At 40.0% G+C, this 21374-nt stretch overlaps 1 protein-coding gene across 3 annotated transcripts in view; it reads right to left on the bottom strand.

The window, feature by feature from the left end:
• Positions 1–21374, bottom strand: part of LOC124596154 (venom carboxylesterase-6-like) — a 224883-nt gene that overhangs the window by 42750 nt on the left and 160759 nt on the right. For 2 of the 3 annotated variants that reach the window (XM_047135179.1, XM_047135181.1), the window contains one exon: positions 379–531. In XM_047135179.1, the coding sequence (XP_046991135.1) occupies positions 379–531 (153 nt within the window). Of the gene's footprint in view, positions 1–281; positions 532–21374 lie in introns of those variants that run through there. The other variant, XM_047135180.1, reaches the window with a different exon arrangement.

Here is a 21374-nt window from a genome sequence, read left to right as displayed (position 1 = left end):
TTTATTGTTCTCTTGGAGGAACTATGCCCTTGCTTTCTTCAGATTTGTAGTTGGATCTGCGTTTAACATGGGCTCCATACGATTGTGTAGTTAGATATATTTCCCCCCCTAAAAAAAGCCTACCTATGCTGAAAAATCTGAGAATTGAACACTAGAGCTTTAAATTTTTAGTCTGACACCTGTCCAATCAGCTACATGGAAGAGATAAAGGGCACTTTTTATTTTGAGAAGGAAAGTTTCTACTCACCATATAGTGGAGATGCTGAGTCACAGATAGGCAATGAACCCAGCTATTCATTTTATTTATTGAGTATACAGGTATCTTTGTATATTAGCATAATCAACTATATTATTTATTACGTTAATGTGTGACAGTACTTTTTGTATAGCTGAGTCCAAAATTCCATACGTTCACTAAATAGTCCATGTTTTACTGACAGCTCAGAATCTATGCAAATGTAACTCTGATCTTCATGTGAGTACCGTGGCCACAATACTGGTTCTTGCTCACTCTTGTTGGGCGTTGGATTCCTGAAAGTAGAAAATTATTTACTGTAGTAAGGCAATCAAAGTGAGACAGGAAGCATTTGTCATCTAATATTTTGTTATAAAGTATTTCATTGCTGAGTTCCATCACTGAGATTATCTTTGCCCCCCCCCACTCCCCCCAATGGAAAAGGTGTTTTTGAACTTATTTAATTTCTCACTGATACTTAAGTTTATTTTGTCAACTGTTGTCACTAACAGCCAACATAAGCAACTGAGTGATAAAACAGGATTGCAAAACCCTGTGATTCTAATATTTTGCCTCGATCACAACAGGCAAAATGTGATATGGGTCCTTGAACATTGCATCCAGTTGTCTCCCCACCCCCCTCTTTCAGATCTGATTTAATCATGGATACACCTCCTTACACAGTGATTTATTAATTTACCATCCCAAAAAAAAGGTGGTGGTGGTGCAGCTGCTGCAGCAAAGGGTATTTCTGGGCTTAGGACATTAAGGCTCAAACTTAAAGAGTGTTGTATCGTTGTTTTCAATGATCCCAAATGACATGCCTCTTGGGTAATTTAAGAAAATGAACTCCATTGTATGGTTACCAACAAGTTTAGAGTGTCTAAGATTCTGGAAGAGCAGGAATATGTAAGTTGGGTTGGGTTGGGTTGTTTTGGGGGAAGAGACCAAACTGCGAGGTCATCGGTCTCATCGGATTAGGTAAAGATGGGGAAGGAAGTCGGCCATGCCCTTTCAAAGGAACCATCCTGGCATTTGCCTGGAGCGATTTAGGGAAATCACGGAAAAAATATGTAAGTCTAATGTACTATGAAGAGCTGCTGCCAGGTGTAAAATAGCAGCTCTTAGGCCTCAGTGCAGAGGCTAGGTATGAACTGCTCCTGTAAGTACCTGTGAACAGTCTAATCCTCTCATGGGGGAATAGTATTTGATGGTGTCATGGTAAGTAGGTTTAGCTGATCCATACACTGTGCATCAATAATCTTGCCAGTCTCACAAAAAAGCGTTAATCATTAGGAGCAGGTGTATCCTGCCTGCTCCCTAGACCTATGACTAAGGCACTTTAAAATGTCTTCAGAGACGCTGCTGTTAGATCTGTTACACGCAATAACTATGACAGATTAGAATGGAAGACAAAACTTACAAATCACATGGATCTTTAAAAACATAGAATGGTATTGCTTATTTGCAAGTCAGGTAATGTAAATTTTCAGAATCTGTTTGTCCCACTCCTAAATGTCAATTGAAACTGGTCAGTAGGTGTTTTAAAAGGAACACAGCTAGAAAAATCATCCGCATATAAGTAGAATTGCATAAGACTCTTTACCATACAGATTATGCCATTAAAGGCAGCAGCAAAGAGGGGACTATTCTTAAACTAAAATCTGGCAGAACTTCACCAACTTGGTATCTAAAATAGTGTGCCAGTGACCATGGAAGACGCAATAGTGGTACTATCAAAGTATATTTTGCGTCTTAGTAATGTCATATACTTTTATGACCTTGAAAAAGTGCTGATAAATGCTGTCAGTATAGGAAACCATGTCAAATAACTGGCCAAAGCAGAACCACGTTATTCACAGTGAAACAATACCACCTAAACCTGCAGTGAAAGTGGGCATCCAATTTTCTGGTCTCAAGGATTCAGACCAGGCAGTTGACCATTTGTGCCAAGTTTTTTGCTACATGGCTGCTTTAAGTCCTTTCTTGCTTTGTGGAGATTCATCAAAATTGTCTGCCATATCGTATTTAAAAAACCCGAGGATTTATTTTGATTTGCCTACATTGTGTCACAGAGCTGTGCTCAACTCGGTCATGAACAGACACAATATCATGAGTTCTGGACAATACCATATTGAGCCCCCACACGGAGGGTACACAGTTACACTGAAGTACCAAAGAAACTGGTATAGGCATGCGTATTCAAGTACAGATAGATGTAAACAGGCAGAATACGGCACTGTGGTCGGCAACACCTATATAAGACAACAGTTGTCTGGCGCAGTTGTTAAATATGTTACTGCTGCTACAATGGCAGGTTATCAAGTTTTAAGTGACACTGAACTTGGTGTTATAGCCAGTGCACGAGCGATGGGACGCAGCATCTCAGAGGTAGCAATGAAGTGGGGATTTGGAATTTCACGAATGTACTGTGAATATCAGGAATCTGGTAAAACATCAAATCTCTGATACCACTGCAGCCGGAAAAAGATCCTGCAAGAACGGGACCAACAACGACTAACGAGAATCATTCAATGCGACAGAAGTGCAACGCTTCTGCGAAATGCTGCAGATTTCGATGCTGGGCCATCAAAAAAATGTCAGCATGTGAACCATTCAATGAAACATCATCAATATGGGCTTTAGGAGCTGAAGGCCCACTTGTGTACCCTTTATGACTGCACGACACAAAGCTTTGCACCTCACCTGGGTCCATCAACACCGACATTGGACTGTTGATAACTGGAAACACACTGCCTGACTGGACGAGTCTTGCGTCAAATTTTATCGAGCGGGTGGACGTGTACAGGTATGGAGACAACCTCATGAATCCATCGACCCTGCATGTCAGCAATGGGAATGTTCAAGCTGGTGGAGGCTCTGTAATGGTGTGGGGCATGTGCAGTTGGAGTGATATGGGACCCCTGACATGTCTAGATGCAACTCTGACAGGTGACACATACGTAAACATCCTGTCTGATCACCTGTATCCATTCATGTCCATTGTGGATTCCAACATACTTCGGCAATTCCAGCAGGACAATGCGACACCCCACACGTCTAGAATTGCTACAGAGTGGCTCCAGGAACACTCTTCTGAGTTTAAACACTCCCCAGACATGAACATTATTGAGCGTATCTGGGATGCCTTGCAACATACTGTTCAGAAGAGATCTCCACCCTGTTGTACTCTTATGGATATATGGACAGCTCTACTTCAGACATTAGTCCATGCTACGTCATGTTGCAGCACTTCTACGTGCTCGCAGAGGCCCTCCAAAATATTAGGCAGGTGTATAATTTTCTTTGGCTCTTCAGCGTAGATGACTCAGGTACTCTACTACATTTTTCATATACACTTTTGATGGCTTTGCAGCTTGTTTTGAGTTAGTGAGGGATTGACTGAGCCCTGAAACACTTGGAATGGTATCTTCCTGCTCGTTTTAATAGTTTGTTGGGTATTTTCACTCATTACCCAAAAGGCTGAAAGGAGTGATTGGAGATTGTATTAGTATGTCAGCTGAAGGTTTAGAAGAGGAACTGGTTAGGTCCTTCCATAAGATTTCATAACCAAAACGGCCTTGCTGTGCTGGTATTGTGAACAGCTGAAAGCAAGGGGAAACTACGGCCATAATTTTTCCCGAGGGCATGCAGCTTTACTGTATGGTTAAATGATGATGGCATCCTCTTGGGTAAAATATTCCGGAGGTAAAACAGTCCCCCATTCGGATCTCCGGGCGGGGACTACTCAAGAGGATGTCGTTATCAGGAGAAAGAAAACTGGCGTTCTATGGATCGGAGCGTGGAATGTCAGATCCCTTAATCAGGCAGGTAGGTTAGAAAATTTAAAAAGGGAAATGGATAGGTTAAAGTTAGATATAGTGGGAATTAGTGAAGTTCGGTGGAAGGAGGAACAAGACTTCTGGTCAGGTGACTACAGGGCTATAAACACAAAATCAAATAGGGGTAATGCAGGAGTAGATTTAATAATGAATAGGAAAATAGGAATGCGGGTAAGCTACTACAAACAGCATAGTGAACGCATTATTGTGGCCAAGATAGATACGAAGCCTACGCCTACTACAGTAGTCCAAGTTTATATGCCAACTAGCTCTGCAAGATGACGAAGAAATTGAAGAAATGTATGATGAAATAAAAGAAATTATTCAGGTTGTGAAGGGAGATGAAAATTTAATAGTCATGGGTGACTAGAATTCGGCAGTAGGAAAAGGGAGAGAAGGAAACGTAGTAGGTGAATATGGATTGGGGGTAAGAAATGAAAGAGGAAGCCGCCTGGTAGAATTTTGCACAGAGCACAACTTAATCATAGCTAACACTTGGTTCAAGAATCATGAAAGAAGGTTGTATACATGGAAGAATCCCGGAGATACTAAAAGGTATCAGATTATATAATGGTAAGGCAGAGATTTAGAAACCAGGTTTCAAATTGTAAGACATTTCCAGGGGCAGATGTGGATTCTGACCACAATCTACTGGTTATGACCTGTAGATTAAAACTGAAGAAACTGCAAAAAGGTGGGAATTTAAGGAGATAGGACCTGGATAAACTGACTAAACCAGAGGTTGTACAGAGTTTCAGGGAGAGCATAAGGGAACAATTGACAGGAACGGGGGAAAGAAATACAGTAGAAGAAGAATGGGTAGCTATGAGGGATGAAGTAGTGAAGGCAGCAGAGGATCAAGTAGGTAAAAAGATGAGGGCTAGTAGAAATCCTTGAGTGACAAAAGAAATACTGAATTTAATTGATGAAAGGAGAAAATATAAAAATGCAGTAAATGAAGCAGGCAAAAAGGAATACAAACGTCTCAAAAATGAGATCGTCAGGAAGTGCAAAATGGCTAAGCAGGCATGGCTAGAGGACAAATGTAAGGATGTAGAGGCTTATCTCACTAGGGGTAAGATAGATACAGCCTACAGGAAAATTAAAGAGACCTTCAGAGGAAAGAGAACCACTTGTATGAATATCAAAAGCTCAGATGGAAACCCAGTTCTAAGCAAAGAAGGGAAAGCAGAAAGGTGGAAGGAGTATATAGAGGGTCTATACAAGGGTGATGTACTTGAGGACAATATTATGGAAATGGAAGAGGATGTAGATGAAGAGGAAATGGGAGATCTGATGCTGCGTGACGAGTTTGACAGAGCACTGAAAGACTTGAGTCGAAACAAGGCCCCGGGAGTAGACAACGTTCCATTAGAACTACTGACAGCCTTGGGAGAGCCAGTCCTGACGAAACTCTACCATCTGGTGAGCAAGAAGTAAGAAACAGGCGAAATACCCTCAGACTTCAAGAAGAATATAATAATCCCAATCCCAAAGAAAGCAGGTGTTGACAAATGTGAAAATTGTCAAACTATCAGTTTAATAAGTCACGGCTGCAAAATACTAACGCAAATTCTTTACAGACGAATGGAAAAACTGATAGAAGCCGACCTCGGGGAAGATCAGTTGGGATTCCGTAGAAATGTTGGAACACGTGAGGCAATACTGACCCTACAACTTATCTTAGAAGCTAGATTAAGGAAAGGCAAACCTACGTTTCTAGCATTTGTAGACTTAAGAGAAAGCTTTTGACAATGTTGACTGAAATACTCTCTTTCAAATTCTGAAGGTGGCAGGGGTAAAATATAGGGAGCGAAAGGCTATTTACAACTTGTACAGAAACCAGATGGCAGTTATAAGAATCGAGGGACATGAAAGGGAAGCAGTGGTCGGCAAGGGAGTGAGACAGGGTTGTAGTCTCTCCCCAATGTTATTCAATCTGTATATTGAGCAAGCAGTGAAGGAAACAAAAGAAAAATTCGGAGTAGGTATTAAAATCCATGGAGAAGGAATAAAAGCTTTGAGGTTCGCCGATGACATTGTAATTCTGTCAGAGACAGCAAAGGACTTGGAAGAGCAGTTGAATGGAATGGATAGTGTCTTGAAAGGAGGGTATAAGATGAACAGCAACACAAGCAAAATGAGGATAATGGAATGTAGTCGAATTAAGTCGGGTGATGCTGAGGGAATTAGATTAGGAAATGAGACACTTAAAGTAGTAAAGGAATTTTGCTATTTGGGGAGCAAAATAACTGATGATGGTCGAAGTAGAGAGGATATAAAATGTAGACTGGCAATGGCAAGGAAAGCGTTTCTGAAGAAGAGAAATTTCTTAACATCGAGTATAGATTTAAGTGTCAGGAAGTCATTTCTGAAAGTATTTTTATGGAGTGTAGCCATGTATGGAAGTGAAACATGGACGATAAATAGTTTGGACAAGAAGAGAATAGAAGCTTTTGAAATGTGGTGCTACAGAAGAATGCTGAAGATTGGATGGGTAGATCACATAACTACTGAGGAAGTATTGAATAGAATTGGGGAGAAGAGAAGTTTGTAGCACAACTTGACTAGAAGAAGGGGTCGGTTGGTAGGACATGTGTTGAGGCATCGAGGGATCACCAATTTAGTATTGGAGGGCAGCGTGGAGGGTAAAAATCGTAGAGGGAGACCAAGAGATGAATACTCTAAGCATATTCAGAAGGATGTAGGTTGCAGTAAGTACTGGGAGATGAAGAAGCTTGCACAGGATAGAGTAGCATGGAGAGCTGCATCAAACCAGTCTCAGGACTGAAGACCACAACAACAACAAACAACAACCCACTGCTACTGTGGATCGATCATCTTTGCTTTCAACACACAGCACAAGTTTAGTATAGTTAGACAGATTTGTAATCCACTCATTTTAGTTTCTGGTTATCCAGTTGTAAAATTTTTCTTTCAGTAGTGATGTTGACAGTTATAACCTTTATGGCATACAGCATATTCCATCAAACCAAATGGTGGTGCATGGACATGCACTTAGGTTACAGTTATAGAGGTATAGTTTGGTAACCCTATAGTCGCTTCAGCATAAGATGATCCCTGACAGTAACAGTTGGATGAGCACAGCAGCTTTGTGCACCTACCCTACCCAACCATATAACATGATTTTGTAAATGCCCCTTTTCGGTGCCTCAGCGTTGTTGCTGCTATATAAACTGCTATTTTCACTTGCAGCTGAAAGCTGTCAGGTATCTTCTTATATCAACTCGACTAGTTTTGCCAAAGCCATACCCTGCCGAGAATGGCAAAGTTCTATGAAGTATCTGGGATGACCAGATAGGCTCGCGTAACTTATAGAATGCTGAAGACCAGTTACTTTGATTACTAAACTGAAGTGTGACCTGGCTCCTAGCCCAGTCCAAATCTTTCGATTCAGTGCCACTTCAGCGGCTCATGTGTCAGCTTTGGTACTTATTTTATTGAGAAGCTTCTCAGTTAACCCCATTTGGTCAAGCAGATCCTGTTCCAAATCTTTCCACCACAGAAAAATCTGAGGGCATCACCAGAAATTGAACCTAGGAGCCAGTGTTAGAAACTATAATGGTAACCTTTGGAACAGGGAGTTTAGGTTATTTGTACGACAGTCTAAATGAACGTTAAAAAAAAACATTTCTTACATGTGTGAATAACAGTAAGTGATTGAATTTCCAATGCAAATGGGCATAATATGACTGAAATTAACAGGGAACTGTGTGACTTGTGGGACCTTCAGCTGTGAAGGAAGAGAAGCTAAGACAGTGGTGCCACACATTAAGGAATGCTTTACAGATGTTTCTCAGGGAAAGAGCTCTTTCTTTTGAGATGTATCTTATGTAAATGGCTCAAGAAAATTCTATCACCCTTATGACTTGGTTTGTGTTGGGGTTGGGTTGTTTAGGGGAAGAGACAAAACAGCAATGTCATCAGTCTCATCAGATTAGGGAAGGACGGGAAAGGAAGTCGGCCATGCCCTTTCAAAGGAACCATTCCAGCATTTTCCTGGAGCGATTTAGGGAAATCACAAAAAACCTAAATCAGGATGGCCGAACGTGGGATTGAACTGTAGTCCTCCTGAATGCAAGTCCAGTGTGCTAACCACTGCGCCAACTCACTCGGTCTTGGTTTGGGGCTATCTGTGTAATGCTAATGAAAGTAAACCCTCATTCCCAGAGTAATTCAATAGATAGCATTGTGTCTCGAATCATGAATGGAACATTACAGCTTGCGTACACTGTCCAGACACTCTGTGCAATGAAGGGGGCTTACAAGCTTAGATCATGGCCTCAGTGTCATGTTCAGACTAGGAGGGTTGTCAGCAGAGGAAGTTCCCCTCAAAATTGGCATGGACCAAAGCTGTATCATTCAAATTACTATAATAAAACACAAATTTCCTTGGCACAAAGAGCTTCTGTCTACAAATCAGCAAGGATTTAGAAAGCATTGCTTGTGCGAAACTCACTTGCCCTTTTCTTACATGATACCTTGTAAACAATGGATGAAGGACAACAGGCAGATTCCATATTCCTAGATTCGTGGAAAGCATTTGACATGTTGCCCCTCTGCAGACTGTTAATGAAGGTTTGTGTGTGCAAAGTGGCCACAAGACTTCTTTAGTATTAGAACACAATATGTTGTTCCTGAGAGTGAGTGTTGTTCCGAGATGAGGATGTCAGGCGTGCCCCAGTGAAGTGTCATAGGACAGCTCTTATTATCTCTATATATAAACGATATGATGGACTGAGTGAGCAGCAAATGTGTGGCTGTTTGCTGGTGATGCTGTGGTGTATGGGAGGGTGTCATCATTGAGTGCCTTTAGGAGGATACAAGATGAGTTAGACAAAATTTGTAATTGGTGTCGTGAATGGCAGCTACTCTTTGAATGTAGCGTTAGCTGTGTACCGCTTGGCACAGCCGTGTTGATTAAATATATAGGCATAATATTGCAAAGCAATATGAAATGGAATGAGCATGTAAGAATGGTAATAGGGAAGGTGACTGGTTGATTTTGGTGTATTGGGAGAATTTTAAGAAAATGTGGTTCATCAGTAAATGGGACCACACGTGCAGGGTGTTCAGAAATTCCCATTACAAAACTTCTAGGACTTGGAGAGGAGAGTGAATACATGATATTTTGAATAGGAACCCATGTCTAGAAAGATACTGTTTCTGTTCTGTGACAGTTTCAGTTCCGATGTTTAACACATCCACTTCTGCTTGAGGAACTGAAGTGGGTGTGATGCAGTACAATTGTTAGTTAACAATTCAAGAGGAAACATAATAAAACATCCATTTATAACTTAAGTACATTTGTTGTTATAAACACTTGAACAGTATGTATTTACACTATTTAAAATCAAAAAACAGCATACTGTACATACAGAACAGTACTGATGCATTACTACAGTGGTTCAATGTGGTGACTACTAACATTGTTACAGACATTGTTCCTATGAACCATGTTCTGGTACACACACTCCAATCCATCTCTTCAATTTCTAGTGCAGTGGCTGGAACTCATGCCAGCAGCTCTTCCTTTGTCTTACAGAGCCTCTTAAATTAAACTTTGCATACAGTCCCACAAGAAATGTTCATAGAAAGTCATCTTCTCTACCTTCTTGCATACCTGGACAAGCAACGCTGAGACTTTTCTCCTTCCCTTAGCAGATGTGTACATATTACACATCGGAACTGAAACTCTCGTAAAACGGAAATGGTACATTTCTGGACATGGGTTCCTATTCAAAATATTATGGCTCATTCCCCTCTGTAAGTCCAAGAAGATCATTATGAGAATTTCTGAACACCCTATTAAACAATAGTGTGACCCATTCTTGAGTAATGCTCATGTGTTTTGGATCCCCACCAGGTCAGATTAAAGGTGGACATCAAAGCAGTTCAGGCACGAGCTGCTATATTTATTACCAGTGGATTCAGTCAACACTCAAGTGTTACAGAGGTGCTTTGTGAATTCCCTGAAAAATCCCTGGAAGGAAGACAGCATTCTTTTCTGTGAACACTATTGAGTAAATTTAGAGAGCTATCATTTGAAGCTGACTGTAGAATGATTCTACCTTCAACATACATTTTGCATAAAGAGCATGAAGATACAATAAGATATGAGAAATCAGGCGTCGTACAGAGGAATACAGACAGTTGTTTTTTCCCCTCACTCTATTTTTGAGTGAAACAGGAAAGGAAATGACTGGTAGTTATCCTTGCCATGCACCATACAGCGGTTTGCGGGTTATATGCCACTGACATTCAATAATTAAAGAGACAAATCAATTTAAAAAAAACTTTGTGAAAAAAAAGTGAGACTTTGTATTTCTCAACAAAATTCCCACTATCAAGTAATACACTTGTCCCAACAATAAACTAGTTTTTTAATGTATATACTGCTTGACAGTTGCTAAGGAAAAACTGTCAGTTCCTATGGAACAAATGACAACTGCTACAAAACACTTGACCAATGATAGTAAAAGGAAATGGAGAGGTTGGGATGTCATAATTGCAGTGAAGCCTGTACATGAAAGCTCTGTATGCACTCAACAGTTCAAGCAGTATGGTGTTGATGAAATTTGTTGTGGAGCTAAAAAACATTTAACAGCCCAGATCACATAAAATATTTCTTTATTTAAGAAAACTTTGCTGTCATCTTCAGGTCTTTTTGATGTGGAATGTTTTCATTTTACATTGAACCTCACATCATCATGCTGTTGTGAAGTCCAACATAAAATGAACACGTTCCACAAAAAAAAAAAAAATTATATATATATCTTTAAGACCTGAAGATGATGGTAAAGTCTTTCAAAACCGGTTGTCTTAAATAAAGCAGTATTTTAGGTAGTTGAATGGTTTTAGCACGTAAAGAGATCGCTCCTTCACTAGTCTCAAAATGAGAAAATTCAGTGTTTAGGAACTAATTAGTGCGACATTCTGTGCGATATGGGAACATGTCTGCAACAAGACTTGGACAGCTTTTAGCCTGTCAAAGTGTCACTGCTGTGGCCACAGTGTCCGAAAGTGTCAAAAGGCTCCTGAAGGTGAAGATGCTATGTGAAAGCATGCCAATGGCCATAGATGGACCACCACACCACAAGTGGATCGATACACACTGCTAGTGGCAAAAAGGAACAGACATCTCACTCCTAGGCAGACTGGTGCAGGCTTCATAACATCTACCAGTACACATATCTCTGCCAGAACCATTTCACAGTGATTAAATCAGGCTGGTTTGTATGCTCAGACACATATTTAAGTGCATTCCACTTCCACCAGACCATCATCAAGAATGTGTTTGTTGATATAGGGAGCATGTTGGCTGGGGTCAGCAATAATGGTCCAGAGTAATGTTCTCTGATGAATCCTACTTCACAGTGACAAGTGAGTCTGGCCACCAGTTAATGTGGAGAGAGCCAGGAATACATATCACAGAATGTTCAGCAACGTCGTTAGTATGACCTAGGCATTATTGTGTGGGCAGGTATTATGCACAATGACCAATTATCGCTGCATATCTTTGCACAAGGTACCACTGCAGCACAGTGGTATTTTGGATCATGTCCATCTGTTTGAGGGTGCAGTAGGTCCTGACTTTCTGTTTATGGGTGACAATACTCACCCATACAGGGTCACTGAGGCATAGGACATATTGGGAATTGAAGATATTGAATGTATGAAATGGCCTGCATACTCCCTGGACCTAAACCCTGTAGAGCATGCTTGGGATGCCTTTGGCAGATGTGTTTCTCAATGAACACCCCTCCTCCCCAAACTGTGCAAGAACTGAAAACTACCTTGAGAGAGGAGTGAGATAATATTCCCCAATGACTCCTCGACAGCTGGGTAGCCAGCATGAATTATAGGTGCAAAATATGCATCAGTGCCCAAGGACGGCCCAATATCGACCTTCACGTTGAGAATCTGACCTGTGTCAAATGTTATCCCTTTCTCATGTAGTGAAATCTGTACCATCTTTTGTTACAAAAATACCACTCCATCTCTATTACATATATACTATCTGTCATGTTGTCTATTGCCTGTGATTATTTTGTCCAACAATGTCTCTGTTCCTTAGCAAATGACAACCAGTGTACCTGATGCAAAGAAATCTTTATTTTATTGTTTGAGCCTTTTTGCTATAAACTCTTTGTCCTCCTTGTTGTTGCTGAACTTTTTTCCATGTAATGCTTCTTTGAGTGACCAAACAAATGGAAATCTTTCATAGGGATCTTCCAAGTCTGTGCACACTTTGAGTTGTTTCCTCGTGCTGTTGCATTAACTCTTTTGAGGTGTGCCTTGCACTTGTTCTGCTGTACTTGAGCTCATTATTAGTAACATTATAAACTGTTCCAATACTTACTGTAACTGTTTTTGCTATCTGTTCAAGAGTAATACATCTGTCTTCATGAATACTGTCATCTATGCTGGTTTAAGTGAAGGAGTTGACACTTCAACTGTACAGCCATGACGTTGCTCATCAGTCATTGAAATATAACCATTTTTGAATTGTTCTACCCACTTCTAAACATTTATGTGGTTTGAACAAATTTCACCATGCTGTAACATGGAGCACTGAACCTTTTTCAATTAATATGGAAACCTCAAGCAGAAACATCACTGTTACATGCAATATTGAGGTTCTAAGCAATACAATTTTTATCCATCAGCCATTCTCAACTCATCCCGGTGCTACCAACATAAAGTAATGAAATTACAAAAGTACTCCTAGAAATTGTTTCAAATTGACATCAATTTATCTCATTTATTTAGTGATGTCCCTTGTATGTAGATGTAGATTGAAGATCTATCAACAACAGTACCTGAAAATTATAGTTTGTAGATACCCTAAAGAAAATGTAACAGAACTGCACACTAGATTTTTCAGGCAACGGAAGTTCTGTATTGGCCCCAACAGTATGCAACCATCTCCAAATGATCAATTTGTCATATAGACATCCATAATGAATAACTGTAATAAACTCCAACATGAGTGATATGTGAAGAAGGTAGTTGAGGGTACAATGGGAGTGGAAACTCTATGAGTGGTATTGGATCCTCATCACGAATGAATGTAGAATTTGTCTGAGACCTGACAATCACCACAGAAGAATGTACAGGCAGCCAGAGTCCAATACATGGATTCAGCAGGGAGGTGGGTTACTCATACTTTGGGGTGACGCCCATCTCTATCAAGGATGATTTGAGGGACTGTACACTGTCAGTACAAGATCCTATAAAATACTGTCCAGCCCGACAGTCAACATTCTGGCAAATTCACAAGCATAAAACATCAACCTCATGAATACCCTTCTTCAGGAGGTCGGAATCAACTGAATGAATAGCCTGTGGCACTCCTGACATGAGCATGACAGGTGTGAGGGACCAGTTGAAACTTGCAGTGTGACATCACAGGAACCATCTTCACACACTTGGTGCTCTCAGGAGGGCCGGAGGAACATGATATAGAACATTGCCCAGTAGCAGATTTTGATTTCCTAGATGTGCAAATATCCATTTTTGAACAGACTTCTTATATTTTGGTTACGGCTTTGTTTTTCTTCTGCAATGAAGCAATTTTTGAAGTTTCATAAGGCTTATTCTTCCATTGTCTGATTTTCTTGAATCTAAGCCATACACATTTGCAGACATATAGCCTGTGCAAAACTTATTTCACCAGTTTATATGGGGGCTATCCAAACTTTAATAATAGGAGAGTCACCACATTGCTTCTTCTTTGGCTACAGTGGTCTTTCTAAGTGAATATTGCATTTTAAAACCTTCAAATGTGAAATGCATGCCAAACTACACAGATTTTGATGGCAAAAAATAGGTTATAAAGTTTGGTGTACTCACAGAGATTAATATGAGTCTTTCAAGTCAGGAGCATCTGCTGGCACCAGGCAAAGATACTAAGATAACATTGTTATTGAGTCTCAATATGATCTGTAGTTCTTTGAAGCCCTCCCCCCTTTTTACTACTTGATAATGGGGAGAAACGCGAATGTAAAAAGCAGATGAAAATAACTTTTCATGCATCCTCAAGTAATCCTGAAAATCTTTGGTGGAAATTACAGTCCTTCAAGATGGTCAGTAAGGGAACTACACATTTCTGAGTTTCCTCACAAGCTTTTTTTAACACACACCACAAACAGCCAACAATGGCTAATAACAATATTATGGAAAGGATAAATTGCTACTCACTATATGGAGCAGACACCAAGTCTCGCAGACAGGCATAATGTGAAGACTGCTGTACATTTCAGCTTTTGGCCAAAAGACCTTCTTCCAAAGTAGAACACGACCACTGTCTCTCGCCACTGTGGCTGGACAGCAGACAACTGCACCTGATGGGGGCAGCAGTCTGCTATGGGTGTAAGGTGTAAGGAGGAGGCAGGGGACGGGAGGAGGAAAGATAGCAGGGTGGAGTGGCAGAAGGTAAAAAAAGACTAGTGACTAGGGTGTGTTCGAGAATAGAAGGCTGGGAAGCACTGGAGTAGGAGCAGGGAAGGGGAAAGGTAGGTGAATGACAGGGACAGGGACTTTGCTAGTCCCTGTCCTTCACCTGTCTATCTGCTTCCCTGCTCTCACTCCAGCACTCCACAGCCTTCTGTTCCACCAATACACCAACTAATCTTTTTTCACGTTCTGAACTTTTCTGCTTACCATTACTCCCCCCCCCCCTTCCCCCCCCTTCCAACCACCCAATTGCAACTAGCAGTCCCATCCCATCCCTATCATGTCTGACAAGCATTGCTTCACTTTCCTCCACTCTTGTCTTGCTATCCCTCCCCCTCGCTGCCCTGTGCCGTCTTCTTAACACCACCATCCATGCCAGATTGCTGTTCCCATCAGGCACAGTTGTTGTCCATAGCTTGGCCACAGTAACCACAGACAGTAGCCGTGTGTGTGTGTGTGTGTGTGTGTGTGTGTGTGTGTCTCCATGTTATGTGGCTCTCATCATGATAACTCAGCCTGAAGAAACTTATGAGGATTTGTGCCTTTGTGTTTGGGTCCAATTGAGGAAATCCTCATTGGCTGATTTACAGGCATTTTCCTTGATGGATATCTATGTATGGTAACTATGGAAATGAACATTCACTGAATAATGAATACATGACACAGGATGTATGAGGTGGTCGTAATTAAACTTTTACTACATGAGAGGCCCCTCATGTAAAATGAGTGATTGTAGGACAATGAAACTTTGTGAAAATATTTATTAGGACAAGCAGAAGGGAAATAATGAATAAACCATTGAAAGAAATGCATTTTAATTTCCACATGAGAGGTTAACAATCGTTATATGCATACCATGCTAACATTACAAACATTGCTCAGTGTGATGACCACCTACATCGATGACAGTACAGAACTGCACTAGAGATTGGTCAACTTCTGCTCGAAACATTGGTGTACTATGGTATGTTCAGCTGTCATGACGCAGCTCATGCAGTGCTTGAAGATCACACATTGCGGCCAGCATTCTCAGCTGTGGCAACAGCAACTTCTTCAAAAATTTGTGGGAGCAGCTGGCTATTGACCACTCCCAGGAGCAATTCCCAATTTGCCTATTAATCTGAACTTCTGAAACATGCTCTTCAACCTCGGTGCAGAAACAGCACCTCTCGTATTCCTGTAATGTGTTGATACTCACAAGAGCAGCAGCACTATTGCTATTGTTTGAACAAAACAGTTTTATGAGTAAAGCACTGATCACCTTGTACAGACGCATGTTGATTGTCTGCAACTGTAATGCACACTGGTGCTTGTGTTTCAGCCCTATGTCGCCATACAAGCACCTGTACTTAATGACAAGTCATGACACTAACACTACTAAAAGTGCAAATCCTGAACGTCATTCCTATAAAGCTGGGTACCATACTGTACGTAATTTTCTCTCTAAATTGACTCAAGTAGTGAAATTTTAACTATTTCCATCCTATATTACTGAAACACAAAGAACCATGCTACTGCCTCTTGTGCTATGAAAAGGGCTCTCTGCATTCACAAAAGTGATAATTTGATTAACAGTGACATGGGCTGCAACCTAAGCAATTTGTGGGATCTAGTCCTAGTGATGCTAAAATGAAGAGTGAATATAGATAGTGACAGGTCTAGAGAATTAAGAAGCTACTATTTTGCAACTTTTGGAGCATGCTTGGCACATTCATGTTTTGCTACAGGAAAATCAACTGCTCTTTTTAAATGTTACAAAGTTTTAGCTGAACAACATGACACAACATCTGATAACTCACTGACAACAATAAGAGATGACATAGTGGTCATACAACAAACTATCAACAAGAAACAGAGATTGCTCATCAAAATGAGCAAAATGAAAACTATAGGAATTTCAAGGCAAGTCGCCAGTATCGAGCAGATGATATTTACAATTTAATTAAAAGTAATTTGTTTCTAATATTTCTAACATGTTTCTCTCTGAACTCTGTTGTGAACTGCACAAATCCCCTACACAATACATTTCTTTGATATGAGACATATCTTTTATTTAGAAAAGAGTACAGTGAAACACTCAAACACTGTTCCTTGTGCATGTAACACAACTTTTCATCTGGAGCAACTGTATAACCAGAGATTATAGCATATCTTGCTGTAAGTGCTAAAAATTGCCAGTTGATGTTACTTCATCATTAGGGGTTTACACATTATTATTATTGTAGACCATGCCCATGTGTTATGAATAAATAAAAGATAGCAAAAATTTGTTCAGCTTGCTTCACTTTTGTGATGGTTAGCCTCTCTATCATAGTTTATATCTTTGGAACACACCCTGGAGTAGAAACGTGTATGGAGTGAGGCAGAACAGAATTTTTGTCACCAATATATGACGACCCCAACAGTCACACGATTATGGTGCAGTATAAAGTCTGCCTGTAAGCACCCTGCAAATTTTCAGTGTAATTATATCACTAACACAGACAGATTCCACTCCAAAGTATTATGTATTATATATCATAGGTTGATATCTGGAATGTACTCAGATTAAATTTTTTAAGAGATAACTGCAAGGGCATTTCGCTTACTTGTAACAAGTGTCACAGCTCAGATGTGTCTATTTTTTCGTTATAGGAAAAGAGGGGATAGACACTGCTGTTAGGTTTTGTATGATGCTTTATCATATTTTGCATTTCTGGTTGAATTATGCTGTGGCAGAGAAAGTGTCCTGCAAACATCTAATTTGAAGGTACAGCATGCATAAAATACTTCTGTTTTTGCTTGTAAATGTTTTAATACTTCCTTTAGCCCTAAGGAAACTAAAATGTTGATCACACATACTTATTCTCCATCTCAGAGGTGTTTGTACTACTGTTTCCTATTGTGATTATTGTAAAATAACCACAGTGATTTGGAAAACTGGTTAATATTATGGAAATGAGACACGTTGTCATATATACGAGGGGCATTCAATAAGTAATGCAGCACTTTTTTTCTGAAGGCACGTTGGTTTTTGTCAGAATCCAATCCACTATATTATTCTCCATTTTGGCTACAAAACCCTATTTTCAACACATCTCCATTCAATGCTACGGCCTGTGACGAAGCAAGCTGGGATAATTTTAATTTCTCTCTTGTTTTTCCATCTGCCTCCTTAAATTTGTTTTATTACTTTTAACGAATTAACACTAATGCACATGAATGCAATTTGCATTTTCATAAAAGAGAAAGGTTGGCCCTCAGTTTTAAAGCAAATAACACCAGATCTAATTTTGTGCTTCGTTTTATGCAGGTAATTGATTTTCTAATTTATTTTTACTATTACTGGTTGGTATCTGTCATTATAGGGTGAAATCAGTAATTGTTTCATAACTTAAATTCTGTTGTTGACATGTCAACAAATATAAATTCTATAATAATCATTAACGTTTGGAAGATGAAATACCAGTAATCTTAAAGTATTTATTTGACTCTATTTGAAAACACGTTAGCAAAACCAGCCCTTCATTAATTTCAAAGTAATTAACAGTTTTGTCAAAAGTATTGTTTGTGTAACTTTATTTGTTAATTTCATGATTTAAACAAATAATTCGGCCTAAACTTCATAGTAGAAGAAACTGTTAAAAAGATGCAGTTTTTTTATGTATTCAGTTAATTGAGTGAGTTAAGGTTTAATTTTAATTTCCGTAAATTTAACTTTAAACAATATGTATTTTCAGCACCTATTATAGTGATGATATATAAGGGCCCAATTTTTGGTCACAACGCAGTCAATCCACGGCCGAGTTTCAGACAAGTAACCTGTGCTGGTTAGGTCAACAACAATGCTTCAATTAATAGTGTAATAAGTATTAAATAATTAGGCTGTGTGTAAAAACAGTGACAGTGTCTGCTCCATACACACCTGATTATTCTTCAAGAACTGTGAACTTTGTGGCTAGGTTTTACTGCTCGTAGATGTTCAACAAGAAACTATTGTAGCAGTATGTGGAGTTTTGCCAACTATTAATGAGGCTTATTGAAAGTTAAATAATAGTGCACTGGTCATATAACTGCGTAATATTGGGGGTTGTGCAAAGTGAAAATTAAAGTACTGTGAAACACGACTGTGCACCTGTCAGCTACATGATTTACAGTAGTATATGTCGGAATCCACAACCCATTTTTCAGCCAGTGTAGCTATGCAGTATGTGGACACCGAGGACAATCATCAATCAACTAATCAATAAAAGCAGGAGGAACTGCCACAGACCTTATGCAACCTTACTGGGAGGGCCTGTATTCCCATATGGTACCACTCTACTGGTCGACGTCAGTTAGTTCTAACTTCTTGCTGCTTCATCATCCATGTACTGCTTCCTGTGGACTGCATCCTTCACTGGACCAAACAGATGGATGTTGGAAAGGAAGAATAGTCTAATGAAGTTTTGTGACTTCCTCTCAGGTGCACAGACTTCTGTGAGACCTTGCATTGTCTTGAAGAAGGAGAAGTTAATTTGCATTTTTATGGTGACGAACATACTGAAGTCATTTCGGCAATCTCCTGTGCATAGCACAATATAATTCAGAGTTGATTGTTACACAGTGAGGGAACCATCAAATAGAATAGCCCCTTCAGAGTCCCAGAAGATCGTTACTGTGACTTTACAGCTGAGGGTGTGGCTTTGAACTTTTTCTTTGGAAGAGAGATGGAGTGGCGTCACTCCATAGATTGCTGTTTTGTTTCTGGTTCGAAGTGATGAACACATTTCATTGCCTTTGATGATGTTCACCAAAAACTTGTCACGATCAGCCTTGTAATGTGCAAGCAACTTCACATGGTTCTTCATTGCTGTTTATGGCCCTCTGTTAGGTGGCGAGGAACCCATCGGGCACTCACCTTTGAGTGCCCCAACGGGTGGATGAGTATGTCAGCACTACCAAAGAGACATCCAGTTGTGAAACGAGGAGTTTGATTGTGATCCATTGGGCACTTCAACTGAGTGTGTCCATTCCAATATTGCAGGAGTCATAGCTGTTTGTGGCTGGCCGGCACGCGGGAGATCGAACAGGTTTTAGACATTCTGCAAGTGGCTATGAATATCTATGATGCTCCGTTTTTCTGGCAAAAGAAACTCAGTAACAGCTCTCTGCTTGGAATGCAGCTCTGTTACACCATTTTGAAGGCTTCATATAGCGCTACCATGTATTGGAACTTCATGAAACTACAGGGGCTGAAATGGAAATATTCCATGATGTCTCACAAGAAATTTTGCACTTTTTCAACCAAAATTGGCCAAGAAAAAAGAATGTTGCATTTTTGAATACCCCTTGTAAATGGTAAACGCAGGCGAAAATTGTTTGAAATATGTATACATAGAACAGATTGACTGGTAGCACACTCCCACACTAAGTATTTACCTAGTAATTATCTTATAAATGGATGGCCATACTGTCACATAAATTAGCTGTGTGATTTTATGCCTTCATAACACTGTGTTTCAATATTAATCAACACATAAAACACCTCCTATTAGTATGATAACTATAGTTAGACCTTTGTGGTACTTACCTATGAAAAGCAACATTTCAGCCATTGATGAATTTCAAATTGTATCCATAGTGGTACCAACTGAGCAGCTTGGCTGTTACTAATAAACAGAGTTATTATGTGGTATTTTAAAGTTTATGGCTTAGCACGAAACGTAAACAGTGGTGTCATACCAGCATCATGTGATTGTTACTGTTCGATGTTAGTTACATGCATAGTATGTTACACTCATTCCATAGATATTCTTACTCTATGGTACACTACACGAGATGATACTTCATACTCAAATAAGGTTCTGTTAAAGCAGGTGATGTAAGTATTCTAATGTGAAAAATGTTTATACTGGGCAAAATAAATCCCCAGTTATGTCTGCCATCGCATCTCAGTGGCAAATGATACAGGAGCCAACTGTTCGGCCATATGGGTGTGTTTGGTCACAATATGCTGCTCACGACCTATAACCTTCAGCATGAAAATACACAAACCCCATCACTGCCAAACTGTTTCAGAGTTATTTGAGGAATGCTGTGTTGGTCTCCCAGGTCATTTGAACTCAATCTGTCATCCTGTGTATTTGGACTCCACTCTGACCAAGATCCACAAGTTTTGGGTGGGGGTTGAGTAGGCATGATCACAATGGTCCCCAATGCTTTCAGTTTCTCATGGAGTTCCTGCAATAACGTACCACTGCCAGATCCAGGCAAAATAGTGCACTATGTCAACAAAAATAATCAATTTTTGAAAATATAATGTAACTGGATAGATAAAAAATCTATTCACCATGCTGCCACTAGAGAACACACATAGAAAGCTATTCAAATCTGCTGGCTTTCATAGCCAGTGACCCCTTGTTCTGACAGAAGGGTTGAAGGGGAAGGAAAAGGACTGGTGAGGTTTCAGAAACTGGGAGAGTTCAGAAAAGTCACCCAGAACCCTGGGTCAAGGGAGACGTGTTGGTTGGAATGAGGAGGAAAGACTAATTGTTGGGGACAGCACTGGACAAGATTTGAAAACCGAGAAGCTTAAAGGTGGAAGATAGGGTAATATGCAAGACAGAGATTACTGCCAAAACATTGTGCACAAGTTAATATGTGCATTGTATGTGATAAAAGTGAGAGGGAGGAAAACTAAAAGGAAGTAAAGAAAGGAATAGTTACTGTGAAGAAATGCTGAAACCAAAGATATTAACATAAATTAAGGCCAGGTTGATGGCGAGAACCATGGACAAATTTTAACTCTAGGTCCCACTTGCACAGTTCTGAGGCATAAGTGGTGAAACGAGCACTGA

The sequence above is a fragment of the Schistocerca americana genome, chromosome 2 (genome assembly GCF_021461395.2).
Source record: "Schistocerca americana isolate TAMUIC-IGC-003095 chromosome 2, iqSchAmer2.1, whole genome shotgun sequence".
NCBI lineage: Eukaryota > Metazoa > Arthropoda > Insecta > Orthoptera > Acrididae > Schistocerca > Schistocerca americana.
This window is presented reverse-complemented; position numbering and strand designations above follow the sequence as displayed.